General features: G+C 38.1%; 1 protein-coding gene across 1 annotated transcript in view; it reads right to left on the bottom strand.

Annotated features, from left to right (window-relative positions):
- LOC107737675 (E3 ubiquitin-protein ligase UBR4-like) overlaps positions 1–15,177 on the bottom strand; it is a 52,431-nt gene that overhangs the window by 30,579 nt on the left and 6,675 nt on the right. The window contains exons 15-43 of the mRNA XM_016549265.1: positions 14,747–14,919; positions 14,585–14,670; positions 14,311–14,480; positions 13,875–14,154; positions 13,657–13,789; positions 13,429–13,508; positions 11,400–11,528; positions 11,125–11,307; positions 10,376–10,498; positions 10,060–10,289; positions 9,752–9,870; positions 9,562–9,659; positions 9,321–9,478; positions 9,033–9,239; positions 8,840–8,941; positions 8,650–8,750; positions 8,181–8,568; positions 7,290–7,353; positions 7,018–7,209; positions 6,863–6,933; positions 6,623–6,770; positions 4,068–4,301; positions 3,810–3,980; positions 3,551–3,733; positions 3,304–3,462; positions 3,016–3,168; positions 2,205–2,432; positions 1,930–2,087; positions 1,645–1,816 (exon numbers count right to left, since the gene is read on the bottom strand). Of these exons, the coding sequence (XP_016404751.1) occupies positions 1,645–1,816; positions 1,930–2,087; positions 2,205–2,432; positions 3,016–3,168; positions 3,304–3,462; positions 3,551–3,733; positions 3,810–3,980; positions 4,068–4,301; positions 6,623–6,770; positions 6,863–6,933; positions 7,018–7,209; positions 7,290–7,353; positions 8,181–8,568; positions 8,650–8,750; positions 8,840–8,941; positions 9,033–9,239; positions 9,321–9,478; positions 9,562–9,659; positions 9,752–9,870; positions 10,060–10,289; positions 10,376–10,498; positions 11,125–11,307; positions 11,400–11,528; positions 13,429–13,508; positions 13,657–13,789; positions 13,875–14,154; positions 14,311–14,480; positions 14,585–14,670; positions 14,747–14,919 (4,693 nt within the window). The remainder of the gene's footprint in view (positions 1–1,644; positions 1,817–1,929; positions 2,088–2,204; positions 2,433–3,015; positions 3,169–3,303; positions 3,463–3,550; positions 3,734–3,809; positions 3,981–4,067; positions 4,302–6,622; positions 6,771–6,862; positions 6,934–7,017; positions 7,210–7,289; positions 7,354–8,180; positions 8,569–8,649; positions 8,751–8,839; positions 8,942–9,032; positions 9,240–9,320; positions 9,479–9,561; positions 9,660–9,751; positions 9,871–10,059; positions 10,290–10,375; positions 10,499–11,124; positions 11,308–11,399; positions 11,529–13,428; positions 13,509–13,656; positions 13,790–13,874; positions 14,155–14,310; positions 14,481–14,584; positions 14,671–14,746; positions 14,920–15,177) is intronic.

Here is a 15,177-nt window from a genome sequence, read left to right on the forward strand (position 1 = left end):
AAATATTGATAAAATATGCATCAAACTGGTTTTGCTGTAGTTCTTGTACAAGATTTAAATTTGAAAGAATTTCTCAATTTTTAAATTAATAAAAAGTGGTTAAATGTTGTAATAACATGATAAAACCTGTTAACATTAAAAATTTGCACATTCACTCAAAAGATACGTTACTCATTAATAAATAAACTTAAGTCAAAATAATTTTGTAAATTACTTTTTATTGTAAATTCAATTTTTTCATCTTTGACCTAGGAATGCAGCTGCTCAAAACGTCAGTATTTTTTGAAAATATTTCATGAGTATTTTAGCCCTTGCACATGTGCAAATCTGCAAAACAAATATAAAGAAAAGAAATAAAAAAATAGGACTTTCTATTTGCTTTTAAACTGTAAGCTCTTTTTACTAAGCTGTTTTTCCAATTTTTCAAGTTCTACATTTTCTCCTTCGCTCCACGTTGCAGTAAGTTTTGGGAGTTCATTTTTAGTCCATCCATCATCCTGAAAAGTCTGTCTTGCAGAGACTGACAAAAATGAGCTCCTAAAACTTACTGCCAGATAATTGATTCGTTCGAACGGCTGATTCATTCAGGAATGAAGCAAGTGACTGTCTTTATGAATGGGTAATCATGAATCACTGACTCACTAGATTTGTTTAAAAACGCACTTTCACTAAATGAATGAAACTCAGCTGTGTTTGTTTTTAGAGATGCGAAGTGGCTGAGCTGTTACTAAATTTGGAACTATTTTCGTTAAAGAAAGAGCAAAATCAGGCAGTACTTGTTTACTGAAATGTTGTATTGAATCAATATCACATTGGCAAACTCCCTTAATTATTAAAAGCTGTCACTCTCCTTATCGCGATCTGTGGGCGCACAGAAAATGAGAGCGCGCGAGTGAGTTCTCAAGACTCAAAAGCACGTGCAAATGATACGTTCCGTCATCTGTCATCGTGTTACAAGACCGGAACCTGCGGGAATGAGTACAATTGTTATTAATAGCCTCAATCCCGCGCCGAAATTCAAGTCCTGCTCTGTATTTTTCCAATTGATGGAAATCCATCGTAGCAACGGAATATTTTAATCCCTGCATAAACAATTTATTTCAAATTTAATTCAAGCACTTTCAAGGACCTATGTTTGTTTTCAAGTACTTTCCAGGCCTTGAATCCATATGTCTGAAATTCAAGTACTTTCAAGAAGCGTGGGAACCCTGAATAATTCAGTGTCAACATGCATTTAATCAATTTCTGGCATTCAATAATCATCAAAATGCACCAGTAATGCAAACTAATCTCTACACAAATCTTTTTTTAATTATTATTAAATATTTATTATTTGTACTTTTTTAATGCATCATTTTATAATATTTCCAAGGCTGTGATATTATATTTAAAGTTAAATGCACAGTTTTCTGTGATTAATCATATTTAACATTATTAATTGCAATTAATTAGTGTGAGCATATGCTAGCCATAGGAAGTGAGCAAAAACATTAGTGCAGCCTCAGAAGTGGTGGGCAGGAGGGAACAAAAAGACAAAACAACAGATGTTACATTAAATGATTCACACTTATCACAGAAATCAATCCGTTTTTTTTTTTAAGTTTCACAATATATATTCTATACTAGGAAATTCTAGGAACTGACCTTAGCTTTTGCAGGCAGGGTTTTGATCTCCTGGATGAGGAACGTGTCTGGTTTTACCATGATGACCAGCGGGATTCCAGTGGTCTGCTGGACACAGCACACCAAGCCTGGGTGGTTCATGACTTCTGACCACTGACAGAGAGCTGGAGACGTCTTACTACCTCCATTAGATCTGCATGTGCAAGAGAACAAACATTAGAGAAAAACTAAACACTTGAGAGAAAGAGTGCTACAATCTAATTTTAAGATTGAATTTTCTGTACAAATTTAGAAGGGGAATCCTACCCTTTGACATTGATGGTAAAGATTCTCCGTGTTTCCATGTTGCTGCAGCTCACTGTGGCAGCGAATGACTTGCCCTGACTGTAGCTGAAGAAGAGCATCTGCAGAACGTGGGAGTAATACACAGAGACTCCGCCTCCAGCCACCTGGCCATTACTATCCTGCGAAGCAAACACACAACAAACTCAGCATGCGGTCACACTCAACGCATTCTGAATCCACTTGGTTAACTTATTGCAGTCTATCTGACTATATAGGAAAATATAACATTGTAAAACCTTCAGATCCTCGTGGCTGATCTCCAAAACATTGGTGACGTAGAAAGGGCCGTGCTGGGCACTGCTGGACTCATCCATCACCTGAGTGTACATGTACCCCGCTGAGGACATGATCACGATGATGTTTTTGCCCTCCTCGTTGAACAGGAATGTGGCATCTCTGATCTTTGAACTTGGTAGCAGGAAGTAGTACATGGGGCTTAGGGCATCCACAGATAAGTCATAAATCTGCAAAAAATAGTGATTTAAGGGACATTACTTTTGATAGAACTGATGACACATGACTATATAGGCAAATTTGTGTCACTTTTGAGGATAAAGATTTGTTTTTTTGGCATTTTGCCTTTATTAAAATAGGGTAGTTTAGACTAGACAGGAAGTGAAGTGGGAGAGAGAGAAGGGGGTGGGATCGGGAAAGGTCCTCAAGCCGGGATTCAAACTCAGGACGCCCGCAACGCTACGGCATTATATGTTGGCGCACTGCCAACAGAAAACTTAATGATAATGTTCTTACTATTTTTTCGACCAAATAAATGCAGCTTTGCTGAATAAGAGAGACTTCTTTAAAAAAAAAAAAATCACTAAGTCCAAACATATTTGTAATTTTTTTAATATATATTTTGTTTATTTTACAAACTATTTTTAAAAAAAATATATGACTAAATGTTTACAAGAAAACATGCATTATAAATTGTTCACACATTTTGAAACTGACAAACTAATTGGACGTTTATATGCACAGATGATTATTGGGCAAATTTTGGCCAGGCCAATATATATAAGCAGTTCCATAACAAGTACAATTACTCACCTTGACAAAATCAGCAGTGATGATAGCCAATTCAGTCTGTGATCCAGGAAGCCATATGGCCTTGATGATGAAGTTTCCAGTGGCAAGTTGAGGATGCAGGACTAAGTGATCTGAGACGGAGCCTGTGCTGCTGAATGTCAGAACGTGGCAGTCCTGTAGATGTGACACAGAGAAACAAGACTAAAGTCAGTGGAAACAAACCTGTGAAATAATTCCTAAATCTCCCTGTGAAATTATTCAGCGGAAACTCTGAAATAATTCCTTCATAGTTTTGTCAGCGGTTGTTACCTTGAGTCCACACACTGCCAGATAGTCCTCATTACAGGGGTTTCCTGTGAGACTAAGCACTGTGAAGGGGACTGGAGCGGAAGCCAGGCGAGTCAGAGTCAGTTTCCTCTTACTGGAGTCAGCCTGCTTCAAGAGCGCAGACAACTGCAGAACTGTGATCTGCAAAAAATATAGCCAGCCTCCATGTAGTCACAATTAAACATGAAGTAGCGAAGACACAAACTCGTGTTCGGGATTTCTGGATTACCTTGCCCTTCTCATGGCTTACAGCGAGGTGTTGTCTGCGTCCGTGAGGGGACGACAGCACACACATGGCCACCCGACGCAGCACATGGGCGCTGATGAGCTGACGGATGGTCTGTCCTTGATCTCCACTGTAGTTCATCCTGACGTTCTCAAAAGCGCCCTCTTGTGAGCCCAGTGTGGGAACCTGGAGGATAAAAACAAGTTTAGTGTCAAGTATCGATGTGTGTGTTAGAATTAGTCTTCAGGTGTTTGGTTCATACCATGAGCTGATCTGTCATCTCAACCGTCTTGTCTTGAGTGTGTAATTCATTGAGAGCGTGCTGAGCCCGGCTGCTGCTGCCCACCGCCGATGCCTGCTGGAAATTGGTCTGAATGGCATCCATTAGGAAAATGAGCAACTCCAGCACCAGGGCTGCTGTGGAGGAGCTCGCCTGCGAAAAATAATGATTGCAGTGAGACAGATGCACTTCTAATATCAAAACAGATTCAGAGAATGAAGAGCGAAGAAATTCTCATACCACTTGGATAAGCAGATCCTCTCTGCAGCCCTCGATGTTTTTACACACGCTGCTCTTCTTAGGTTTGTCTTGGTCACTGCTCTTGCCATCACAGATGGTGACTTTTCCCTTGTCCGCGGGTGAGGAGCTCTGGTGACGGATGGCGCTCTCTGGCATGCGCAGCTCGCTCTGGAACGCCAAGGACTCCTTCATGGTGGAGCTCATCCCACTGCTGGGACTTCTTTTCACTAGAGCCTGTAAAACAAGGATACAGACCCAAGATCAGTAATGTGGGATACATTTCATTACTCAGACTTAATTACAAAGGATGTTTATGCCAGGAGGGGGAACCACAGGGAAGAGGGGATCAAATTTGATTGTTACATGCTTTGTGTTTCCATCAAGGAGACATGCATGAGTGGATATGGCTTAAATGTTGAAATGATCAACTGAAAATCTTTTTAATTAGAAAATCAAGCGAAAATCTTAAGGAAATACTACAACTATAATGAAGATTAAAGGAACAGTTCACCCAAACATTACAATTGTTACATTATTTACTCAGCCTCATGCTGTTCCATACTTTTTCACAAACAAGGCATTAAATGAAACTAAAACTAAAAATGAAGTATTTAATTCAGTCTACTTTTTATAGAAGTGGTTTTATTTTTTAATTTGACTTTCTATGAGGGTTTGCAATTTTTGCAGCCATTTTACCAATCTAAATACAATTTGAAACCCAAATCGGCAATTTCACAATTTTCTGGAAATAAACATTGAATAAAACTTACATCATTTATAAATACATAAATAAACAAACAGACTAGCATTCAAAAGTTTAGAGTCAGTTAGGGCTGGGCGATTTAAAAGTTTTGCCACGATTTAATTTTTAGAAATCGAGGAATCGCGATTTTGAATAGAAATATTAGCAAATGTTAGAATTAGACACTCACTCAATATGCCAATGATAACAGTAAAGAGAAAAGAACGATCCAACCGCATGTCGGCGCACGTGATTAATCGCTCACGTGTGACGCGCTCATATCGCTTGGAGCCATTCATACAGAATGCACTTTTGTGTTGACAAAGATGCGACACGGCCAGTGGAATAGGAAAAACATGCAAGAAGATGGGAGTGAACTTCTTTTAACTTGAGCGCCGAGTTTTTAGAATGCCGTTTCATGCAAGAGACGTGAGCGCAACAGTCAAACACGTCCATGTTTACATAGAAAAAACTATGGAAAAGCAGCGCAAGCAAATAAAAAAAACCTGTAACTACTACTGTATGTCATATATTTTATGTTTGCATCATGGTGACAAGCCGAAAGCTGCTGTTGTTTTTACAGAATATTTATAGTTAATAATAGTCTACTGGTGTTATACCTTCAGTCATTCTGAAATTGAATTACGTTGACTTTTGAGATTTTTAAAGCATTTTCCTCGTAGGCCATTATTTCTTAGCATATATGTATAAGGTAAGTTTGTCCAAGATGTAGTTGTAGTTCATGCATCTTTTCTGCAAAGATATTTAACTAATGATTTATTTAACATTTACATCTTGTTGACAACATGTGTCGTGCACATGGAATAGAATTTTCTTGAATCATGAAATCTTGAATCATGTTGTAGTTACATTTTCAAGTTGACTAGTTAAAAATCGAGAATCGGTCAAATGTTCTGAAAAAAAAAAAGAAAGATTTTAATTTTTTGCCATACCGCCCAGCCCTAGACTCCGTAAGATTATATTTTTTAAGAAATTGATTTCTGAAGGATTTCAGGAGGATTATGCGACATTGAAGACTGCAGTTAAAAAGCATTAAATATCATATAGAGTCAAACCTTTAAACATTAGTATATATATTTGATAAGCTATCAAAAAAGGTTGCAAATTTAGTTGAAGTTAAACTTACTTAAGCCTATGCTACTTTTGGATCAAATGTTTGTTTGTAGTTTTTGAAAAAAAAGGGGGTTGTAACAGGGATGAACTGTTTACTTTTCTTCCATCCATGCAGTACAAAAGGACTGTAATGTGTTGAGTAAAATTTTAAGGAATTTGTTGTAATAATCTAAAATCATGCAATAACAGTTGCACACAAGAAGTTGTAGACTTAAATATTGCATTCTTGATCAGTAAATGAACTGAATATTAATTCAATAGAATCTGATATTATTTAATTGTTACAGCCTGTGTGATATAATGCTAGTCTTCATTCAGTAGTTCTTTGCACTACTTGTGTGTGTTTTTTTTTTTTTTGTCTTATGAAGTTTAACAGCCATTATTACTTTGGAAACAGCTGCACAACAACTCTTCCTGTGGGTCTGAAACAACTTTTTTGGGGGTGAACTATTACTTTAACAACAATGAAATGGACTGAATTCATCTGAAGTAATATACTACCAAACTGTAGAGAATAAACTTGCTTAATTATCAAAAAACCAAAAGATGAAATGTTGCAAACCCTGATGAATTGAGGGAGGTCTGAAATGAGCTAATGTCAGTCAATAATAAATGATTTGCAAGCCAAAGTTACCGCAGTTGCTCTTTTCCCATGATGACCTGAAGTATTCGGTCTCACCTGGCAGCTGCCATCCTCCTTGGCACCGCAGTCACAGAAGAAAGAGCCGTATTTGGCATAGGAGATCTCATGGTCTTTGTGACAGACCTTGGCACACACTGTGCACACACCTACCCCATCCACCATCTTACAGGTGTGACAGTGATACCTGTATGGGGAAGAGCAGGAGATTAAAGACCCACAGTACAGCTTCTGAACGCTTCTGTTGCATAGCAAAGGAATGCCGAGTCGATCCATTACCAGTGCTGGTTCATGAACTCCTTTTGTGTGATGGTGAAGGTGCATAGCTTATTGCAGAGTGAATCCTCATCCTAAAACACAAGAAACTCAGATATGATTGGAAAAACTGAAGCAATATTTAAATCTAAGGCACAGTGAGCAGACTGTCTCCTGACCGAATCTTCGGCCTGCGAGTCTTCCTCCTCTACGGCCAGCTCCTCCACCCAGTCAGAGTCAACTTCAATCGCCTTCTCCTCTCCCTCCATCAGAAGCTGGGATGAGCCCTGGCCACCGCTCTGCCTCAAAGCATTCATCACATCTGCCAGGTAGGAAATGATGTGGCAGGCACACTCCAGCATGCTGGCATGCTGCACACAAAAGAGTGTTCACTTATGGTCCGACACAAATATGTGCAAATGGTTACTATCAAAACGGACTTAACACCTACCTTGCCTTGTGACACATTGGCTGAAACTTTTTCCACAACATTCTTCTGATACAAGTATTTTTTACTGAAAGAAAAAGATGAAAAGGTCAGGTTTAGATTAAACTGGAGGTAAAAGACCCCATGAAATCAAGATAGAAATTTTGTGGCTTCAGTCTATGTGTGGTAGTTTTTAGGTCAAAACTTTTATATTCTTTGCCTTTTATTCTCTTCTAGGAAAAAATAGAAAGCACTCCCTTCTAGGGAACATGCACTTCAAAAGCGTGTTTGATAAAATGCTGACATTTAAATGCAAGTATATTTGTTAAATCTAAATTGTATCTTATACTGAAACACACCTTATACTTATTTATTTATTTACTATTATTATTATTATTATTATTTAAATGTAAAGTAAAATATTTTACATAATATACTCATTTTTTATAATATTAATATAACAATTTAAAATTAATATAATACCATTTTTAAAATATTCATTATTATTCTGTTTTTATATATACTTTGTTTTCAGAATTTTTAACATTTAAAATATATATCATTTCTAAATAATAGTTGTTATTATTATGATTATTATTATATTTGTTTAAATATATTTTATATTATTTTTTAAATATATATTCTTTAAAATGTATCATATTATTGTTATTATACAATAATTGTAATTATTATATATGTATTTGTAACTATTTTATTATAACTTATTATATGCCTTACGTATTATTATTATATATTTATGTATATGTATTTTTAATGTATAATGTATATACAAAATGTTTATTTTATTATTAAGCATTCATTCACTATTAATTTAAATATGTATCTATTAAAATATAAATTTTTAGATAATATTTCTATATATACATTTTTTTTTTTTTTATCCAAGTCACTTACCATCTCGTGAGCCAGTCAATGGCAGCACTGTGTAGCTGTAGATGTCCTGCTCCTTGTCCTGCACTGGCTAGAGTGGCCATGATGACCATGAGCTCAGGGAATCCCGCCCCACCCCCGCTGGCCAGCATCTCCGTTGCCATGGGAATGAGAGTGCTCAGAAGCACAGTGCAGACGCCCTCGCCCACCTGGCTGTTATCACGGACAATGTAGGAGGTGAGGAGTTGCAGTAGCTGCCTGTTCTCTTGCACTGTGTCCAGCTGGTCCGAATCTTTAGGAGGGGAGGCCGTCATGCGCCTCAGCCAGGCCTGCAGCCTCGTGGGCTCCACACAAGCCAGCTGGGCTAGTGAGCCGCACAGGCACAGAAGGCTGGGATTGGGGCTCTTTTCCGCTGAGGGATGAACATAGATGGGACGTGTGAGAGGGGAAAATCAAATGGCACATTTCTGGGAGACGTTGCATGGCTACTTACTGAGCTGGAATAGTTTGGTGAAGAATTTCAGAACCCGGTTACAAAACTTTGCAGATAGATTCTCATTGGCAGTGGCCATCATGATCTGCACCAATTCTCCGCTACAAGACAAGGGAGGAAAACGATGTATTAAATTGATGCAAAATGCTTCTATAGATTTCTAAAGAAATATCATTCAGCCAAGACCTACCTGAAGGAGAAGAACTCCTCCATTGCTTTGCGGACCTGACTGCTTTCCAGCTGTTTCTCGAAGTACTGTAGACACTCTTCAAGAATGGACTCATCCAGACCACTAATTGGAAACAGAACCATATTAATCTAGATTCCTTCAGATTGCAGTTCAGGAGTCTGCTTAAAAGTCATATGGTCATCTGGGGTCCCACCTGTTGGGGTCAGAGTGATTGGCGATGATGTTGTAGCAGCCTGTGATGAGGCGCTCGTAGACGAGAGCCAGGAAAGCGTCTGATTCAGCAGGGCCCAGGATCCTCTCCAGCGAAGTGCTGCAGATCTCCGCCACGCTCTCTGTGCTGCTCTCCAGCAGGAGAGGCAGCAGCGTGCGGATCATCTGTGGACTGTTCAGCTCCTCTGTGCTGCAGCAACACACAAGTAATCTTTAGCATCTATCAATCTTTTACACGATTTGTCTGTTTCAAATGTCGCTCAAGACTTACACAATGAGGTCCCCAGTAAGGCGCACCAACGAGAGCAGAATGTGTTTGAGCGAGGAGGCTAAGGGCAATGATTGGTTGCTGAGGGTCCCCAGGTGGGCAGCCTGAATGACGCTGATGTAACTTTCCGATGGGATAGTGTCGTTGGCAAAGGCGTTCCGCTGTGGACAAAGAACCAATCAGTTTACGGTGAAGTAGTGAGAACGTATATTCACTCGAAGAGCTGAAGGATAAGCATTCTAACCCATGAGCCAAAGTTAGGGAATTCATTGGTGTGAATGTTGTTCCACGTTTCACACAATGTCTGAACAGCTGACGGCAGATTCTGCATCACAGTCTGACCTGAAAGAGTGAAAACAGAACCAAAATGGATTAGATATTCAAATTTACATAAAAGTCACTAATATCTTGATGATATTATCCAGAATTCTTACCAAGCAAATTGGCTTTGCAGCGTGTGGATCCGATGGACAACACAGCAGCATAACCCTGCAGTTTAGCTTCTGTGGGTTTGTTTTCTCCTTCTTCTGGCAGGCTCATCAGCAGGTATGACCTGAGCAAAGATATGACCAGCAAACCAATCAGGAAGGGCTTAAGAACTTGGTTTGGTTTTCTAATGTTTACTTGTGTACTTTAAAGAGATGGTTCATCCAAAAATGAAATGAAAATTAACTTCATTATGGACTCTCATGTTATTTTAAGGTTGCTTTTTTTCTTGTGGTGCATGTGGTGTAATCAGCACCTGGTGAAGGCTGTGTAGACATCAATGAGCTGCAACGTGGCGGGCAGCAGGTTTTTGGTGATCTCGGAGGATTTGTTGGGGTCTGTATCAGCAGCTACTTTGGAGAAATGCTCATCTAAAGACACTTGCACTTTGGAAATCACAGCATCCAATGTGTAGATGGTTTGTAGAGAGGGTACTTGGTGAAGAGGTAAGATGCTGTTGGGGTCCACGCAGCAAAACGACGAAATCTATGAAGGAGAGGACTTATGAGGCCATATATTAGGAGACGAGCAGAAAAATCTATATCAGCTGTTAATGGCTACTCCGAGTGTACCTGTCTGGCGATGTATTCCTCTGCGAGCTCCACATCATATTTCACTGCACTGCATTTAGCTGAGGCCACTTCGATCAGAGATGTGGCGTGGTCAGCTTTCATTCCCTGTTTCACTAGGTGATCCTGATTAAAGAGTGTTAAAGGGGTCATATGATGCGATTTCAAGTTTTCCTTTCTCTTTGGAGTGTTACAAGCTCTTGGTGCATAAAGAAGATCTGTAAAGTTGCAAAGACTAAAGTCTCAAATCCAAAGAGATATTCTTTATAAAAGTTAAGAGTCAGCCACGCCTACCTAAAACGGCTCGTTCTAACACGCCCCCACATATCTACATCACTTCTACATATCTACACACACACATGCCGCCCAAATGTGCACGCAAAGAAAGGCGGCATGGTTTCAGGAACAGCAGAAGTGTTGATGCAGCCATGTCAGGGAGAAGCTGTGTTTCAGTGCGAAAGCAAAAGCACTTGATTTGGCCTTCCGGAAGTAGATGCAATTAGGAATCATTGGTTAAGATTTATTTACAACAGAACAGCACAACCCAGATGTTCGAATTTGGACGAGTTTTTTGAACCTAGAAGAGTACAAAGCTGGCTGCTCACAAAGGTTATTTCTAAAAAAAAAAAAAAAAAATAATGATCTTTAAAATAGCATCATATGACCCCTTTAACAGATGATTGACCTTAATAACTTCAAGGAATCTTGATCAGTTGGTTATATTTTCTTAGTGTTAAAATTATAAAACTAACCTTGATCCAGTTAACGTAGGTACTGACTCGTAACCTTGATGACCATCTTAGGGTGTGCAAGATGTCGCTCTCACTGGGGTCACTGCTGCCGCTCTTAAGCTGCTCAACATAGGCCTTTGAGGGTGGCAGCACTCCCAGGATTTTCCACAGCACCAGGAAGTAGTACTGCAAGGAACATGCTTCCTGTACCAGAGATTGACAACAACATTTAGGGCAAAGGCTACCAGCGCAAACACAAGGTCGATTGTAAAAACTGCAGAATGTGTGTAACTCACTACTGGAGTGACGGGCTTGTTTTCTTGCCGTCTTGCTGTGTCAAAGCGGGATCCTGCAGCCAGCAGGGAGATCAGAGAGGAGTATAAGTCGTCATACTTTACCGCGTCATTGAACAGCACTTGGAAGGCCTGTAACAGTTGACAAAGAACATGCACATTAACTTCTTATATTAATTTTTTTTTATTTATATAGTCATAAATATAAAGCAGGAGTCTTCAAACTTTTAATGCCAAGAACCTCATGGTAAACAAAGAGACAGGATCTCAGATACATAATGTGCTGTATTAAAGCCTGGCCTATAATCGCATTTTTACAGCACCATATTAATGTGTTTGTTATTTTAATTATTATTGGTATATTAAAATAATAATAAATCAACACAATACAACTTATTGTATGATATATTTTTACATTTACATCTTGTAATGTTTCTGTGGTTTTACTTATAAAAATTTTAAATAAACATTTATAAGCATCTTTTTAAAAACATGTGTACAAATATTTGATGTTATCTCTTAAAATCAGATACAAAAACTATTATAATTAAAATAATTGTATAATTGTATTATAATAATAATAAATATATTTTTATTAATTACATTAGATTATCATTAGGGCTGTCAGTCGATTCAAAATTTTAATCTAATTAATTACATGGTGCGTTGATGAACTAATCTAACTAAATTTGGCTGTGAAAATACCCACAAAAGATTATTTAAAGCTATTATTGTGTTAAATGAGAAAGTATCAAGTAGACATTACAAACAGTAGCTATAGAAAGAAATATTTTATTTGATTCAACATAAATTACTACACATAAATGTTTAGGCTACAAGGGTCTACTGTAACAAACTACATAACTAGGGATATGCCGGTATCAAATTTTCATGTTGCGATTAATTGCTCATGCTTTACATAACATAAGATAATTTGAGAAACACCTCAGTATTTTTTGTTCATGAAATGAAAGTCACTGCCTGGTAACCAAAACAGCTTTGTTACCAACAGTCTTTGTCAGTCAGGTTTGAAATAACATGAGGGTGAGTAAATGTCAGAATTTTTTTTTTTGGTGAACTATACCTAATGTTTTATTTATTTGTTTATTTATTTTTTAATAAATTAAGTGATACTCTAAAGAAAAAACTAAAACTGTCTTTTTGAGCCATTCATTCATTCGATTCGTTCAAACGGCTGGTTCATTCAGGAATTAAGTAAACGGCTCTCTATGAATGGGCCTTTGAATCACTGGTTCACACGATTCGTTCAAAATGCAGATTCAATCAGAAACTAAACACCGCTGTGTTGCTCACAGACACACAACAGTTCTGCTGTGGCTTTATAGGTAATATTTTCGTTGGCAAAACTGAGCAAAAACACAGTATTATGTTTAAAATATAACACAATACTAACATCTTATTTACTGAACTGTTGTATAAAATAAAAAAATAAAAAATCACATTTGCACTCGTGCTATTCAAACAAACCGCACTATTGCTCTCGCTGCTCATGTGATATTGCTTATGTGATATAAATATGAGACAAATACTCATACAGGGGCATTTTTTTTTGCCCCAATATCTTGAATTTCAGGACATAACTGCATTTATGGAGTTGTTGCCCTGCATCATTTGTCAACAGTCAACTATGAAATGTAAGATGGCGAACAAGTCTGGGGGCGGGGCCAGTGCATTTACTGCTTTAAAATATTTTAATCGCGTTATTTTTTCATAACTAATTAAGATAACGTGTTAAACTGACATCCCTAATTATAATATACAAGATAATATTCTTATTTATATTAAATTATAATATACAATAATAACATATTATATAATTTCATTTAAATAAATAATAAACAAATAAATAAATATTTTGAGTAATTAAAGCAGTACACTATAAGACACTAGAAATTTCATGCCAATTTTCCAAGAAAAAGTTTGCTAAAGACCAAAATGGTTTTCTTTAACTAGGTGCACAGACACTCCCATGTCTCTAATACTTGTGCAGACTTGTGATGTGTAGCCTCACCTTGCCGTCAAGTCGACCCCTGTCATCCTCGGAGGCTTCAGGAGACAGAACGCAGTAGAATTTCGGCTGCACTGTGGAATCTAAATGAGTGTGACGACAGACATACAACAATCAAAACAGTTCTTGCACTAGATTAGCAAAGCTTACAACTGTTATAATGCAGTATGTTTGATATCGACCATCAAGTGCACAACTGAGTGAAATATAAGAGATCTGACTTACTCCTACCTGCCGAGCAGTGCTTGGCCCAGTTCTCTTCTACCTCTTTGAAACCATAATAAAGTGGGACAGCACCTCTCTTTCCTCCCTCCTGTCCTGAACTGGCCCTGGATGACAGGGGTGTCAGAAGATTGTACTGAACCTGAGTGAGCAAATAAAAAATAACTGTTACAAACTAGCTACAAAACAGTGGTATATTTCCAGTGAAAGTACAGCTACATCCGCACCTGCTCAAACAAGTACATGGGAGCTTTTGAGTACTGGTGCAGCAGGTAGTCGAACACAAGCAAGATGCGGGCCAGGTTGAGGGGTACAGCCTGGAGCTGAGAATCCACGTGGGCTGCGATTTCAGCGATGGTCTGCATGCAGAGGGTGAGGATGCTGCGGCGGCCCTTTTCAGAGAAGTTGTGAAAGATGAGCAGAAGCAGCTGAAGGTGTTCAACATTGAGGTCCTCGTCAGCAGGCACTGCTCCCTGTAGTGTGTGCTGCTTCAGAGTGCCCACAAACCTAAAAAAAAAAACACATTCAGATTGAGAAAGTTTCGCAATGTTATATGAACTTGATGCTATCACATAATATACACATGGATGAGAATTTGGTGAAGAATCCAATGCTAGATTTAAGAAAAGAGGTGTAATTCTGTAAGATTAAGTGATGTCATACCTTTCCCAGACCTTCATGCATTCTGGTACATCAGGCTCCCCCTGCTGGCTGGCTTTATGCTGCCAGATCAGCAGTAACCTGGACAGCACCGAGAGGGACTGAGGATGGATGTACATGGGCCAGGGACCCTCTGAGAACGGGGCAACACCCAATTGCTGCAGAAGAGTGTTCTGAAGAAAAGTTAAAGAAAACAAGGTATCAGATACCTGACATCTATTTAAAATGTGTCCAATTAATATTGAAATATTTTTTGTAAGCATATTTCAAAATTTACCTGTAAGGATGGAGAGGGCAGGTCTGATGTTACCAGAGAGTGATTAAAGTGATAGAGGGCTGAGGCGAACTCTTCATCAGAGGAACCTGGACAAAAAAGGTTACATGTTAGGAAAAGCCTAAATGTAAGATCAGAAATAGAGGAGTTAAAAAAAAAAAAAACCTTTGACATCTTTGTCGACATCCTTGATGATGCTGGCGAGGGTGGCCATGTGCTGCTCCGTGAGGGACACGCTCAGGTAGTTGCGAATGAAATTGTTTCTGGACTTGAGCATGGAGGTGGTGATGAAGTTCAGTATGCTTGAGGCCAAACTCAAAAACTGGAAGAAACAACGTCTCTTTAGGTCAACATGAAAACTTCACTCATGCAATGTGAAGTAAATAAATAAAATAATATACAAAAATAATTATACATTACTGAAAAATAATATATAATATATAAAAATTATAAATAAATAAAAAATGGGGGAAAAAATACATGTATTTAAGTCAACATGAAACAGCAACCCATTTCTGTCATCATGTCATAAATAAATAATAATAAAAAAATATTAAAATAATTATAAAAATATATAATTATATAAAAAAAATAAT

Source organism: Sinocyclocheilus rhinocerous, unplaced genomic scaffold (assembly GCF_001515625.1).
Source record: "Sinocyclocheilus rhinocerous isolate Xijiao unplaced genomic scaffold, SAMN03320098_v1.1 scaffold72, whole genome shotgun sequence".
Taxonomy (NCBI): Eukaryota; Metazoa; Chordata; class Actinopteri; order Cypriniformes; family Cyprinidae; genus Sinocyclocheilus; species Sinocyclocheilus rhinocerous.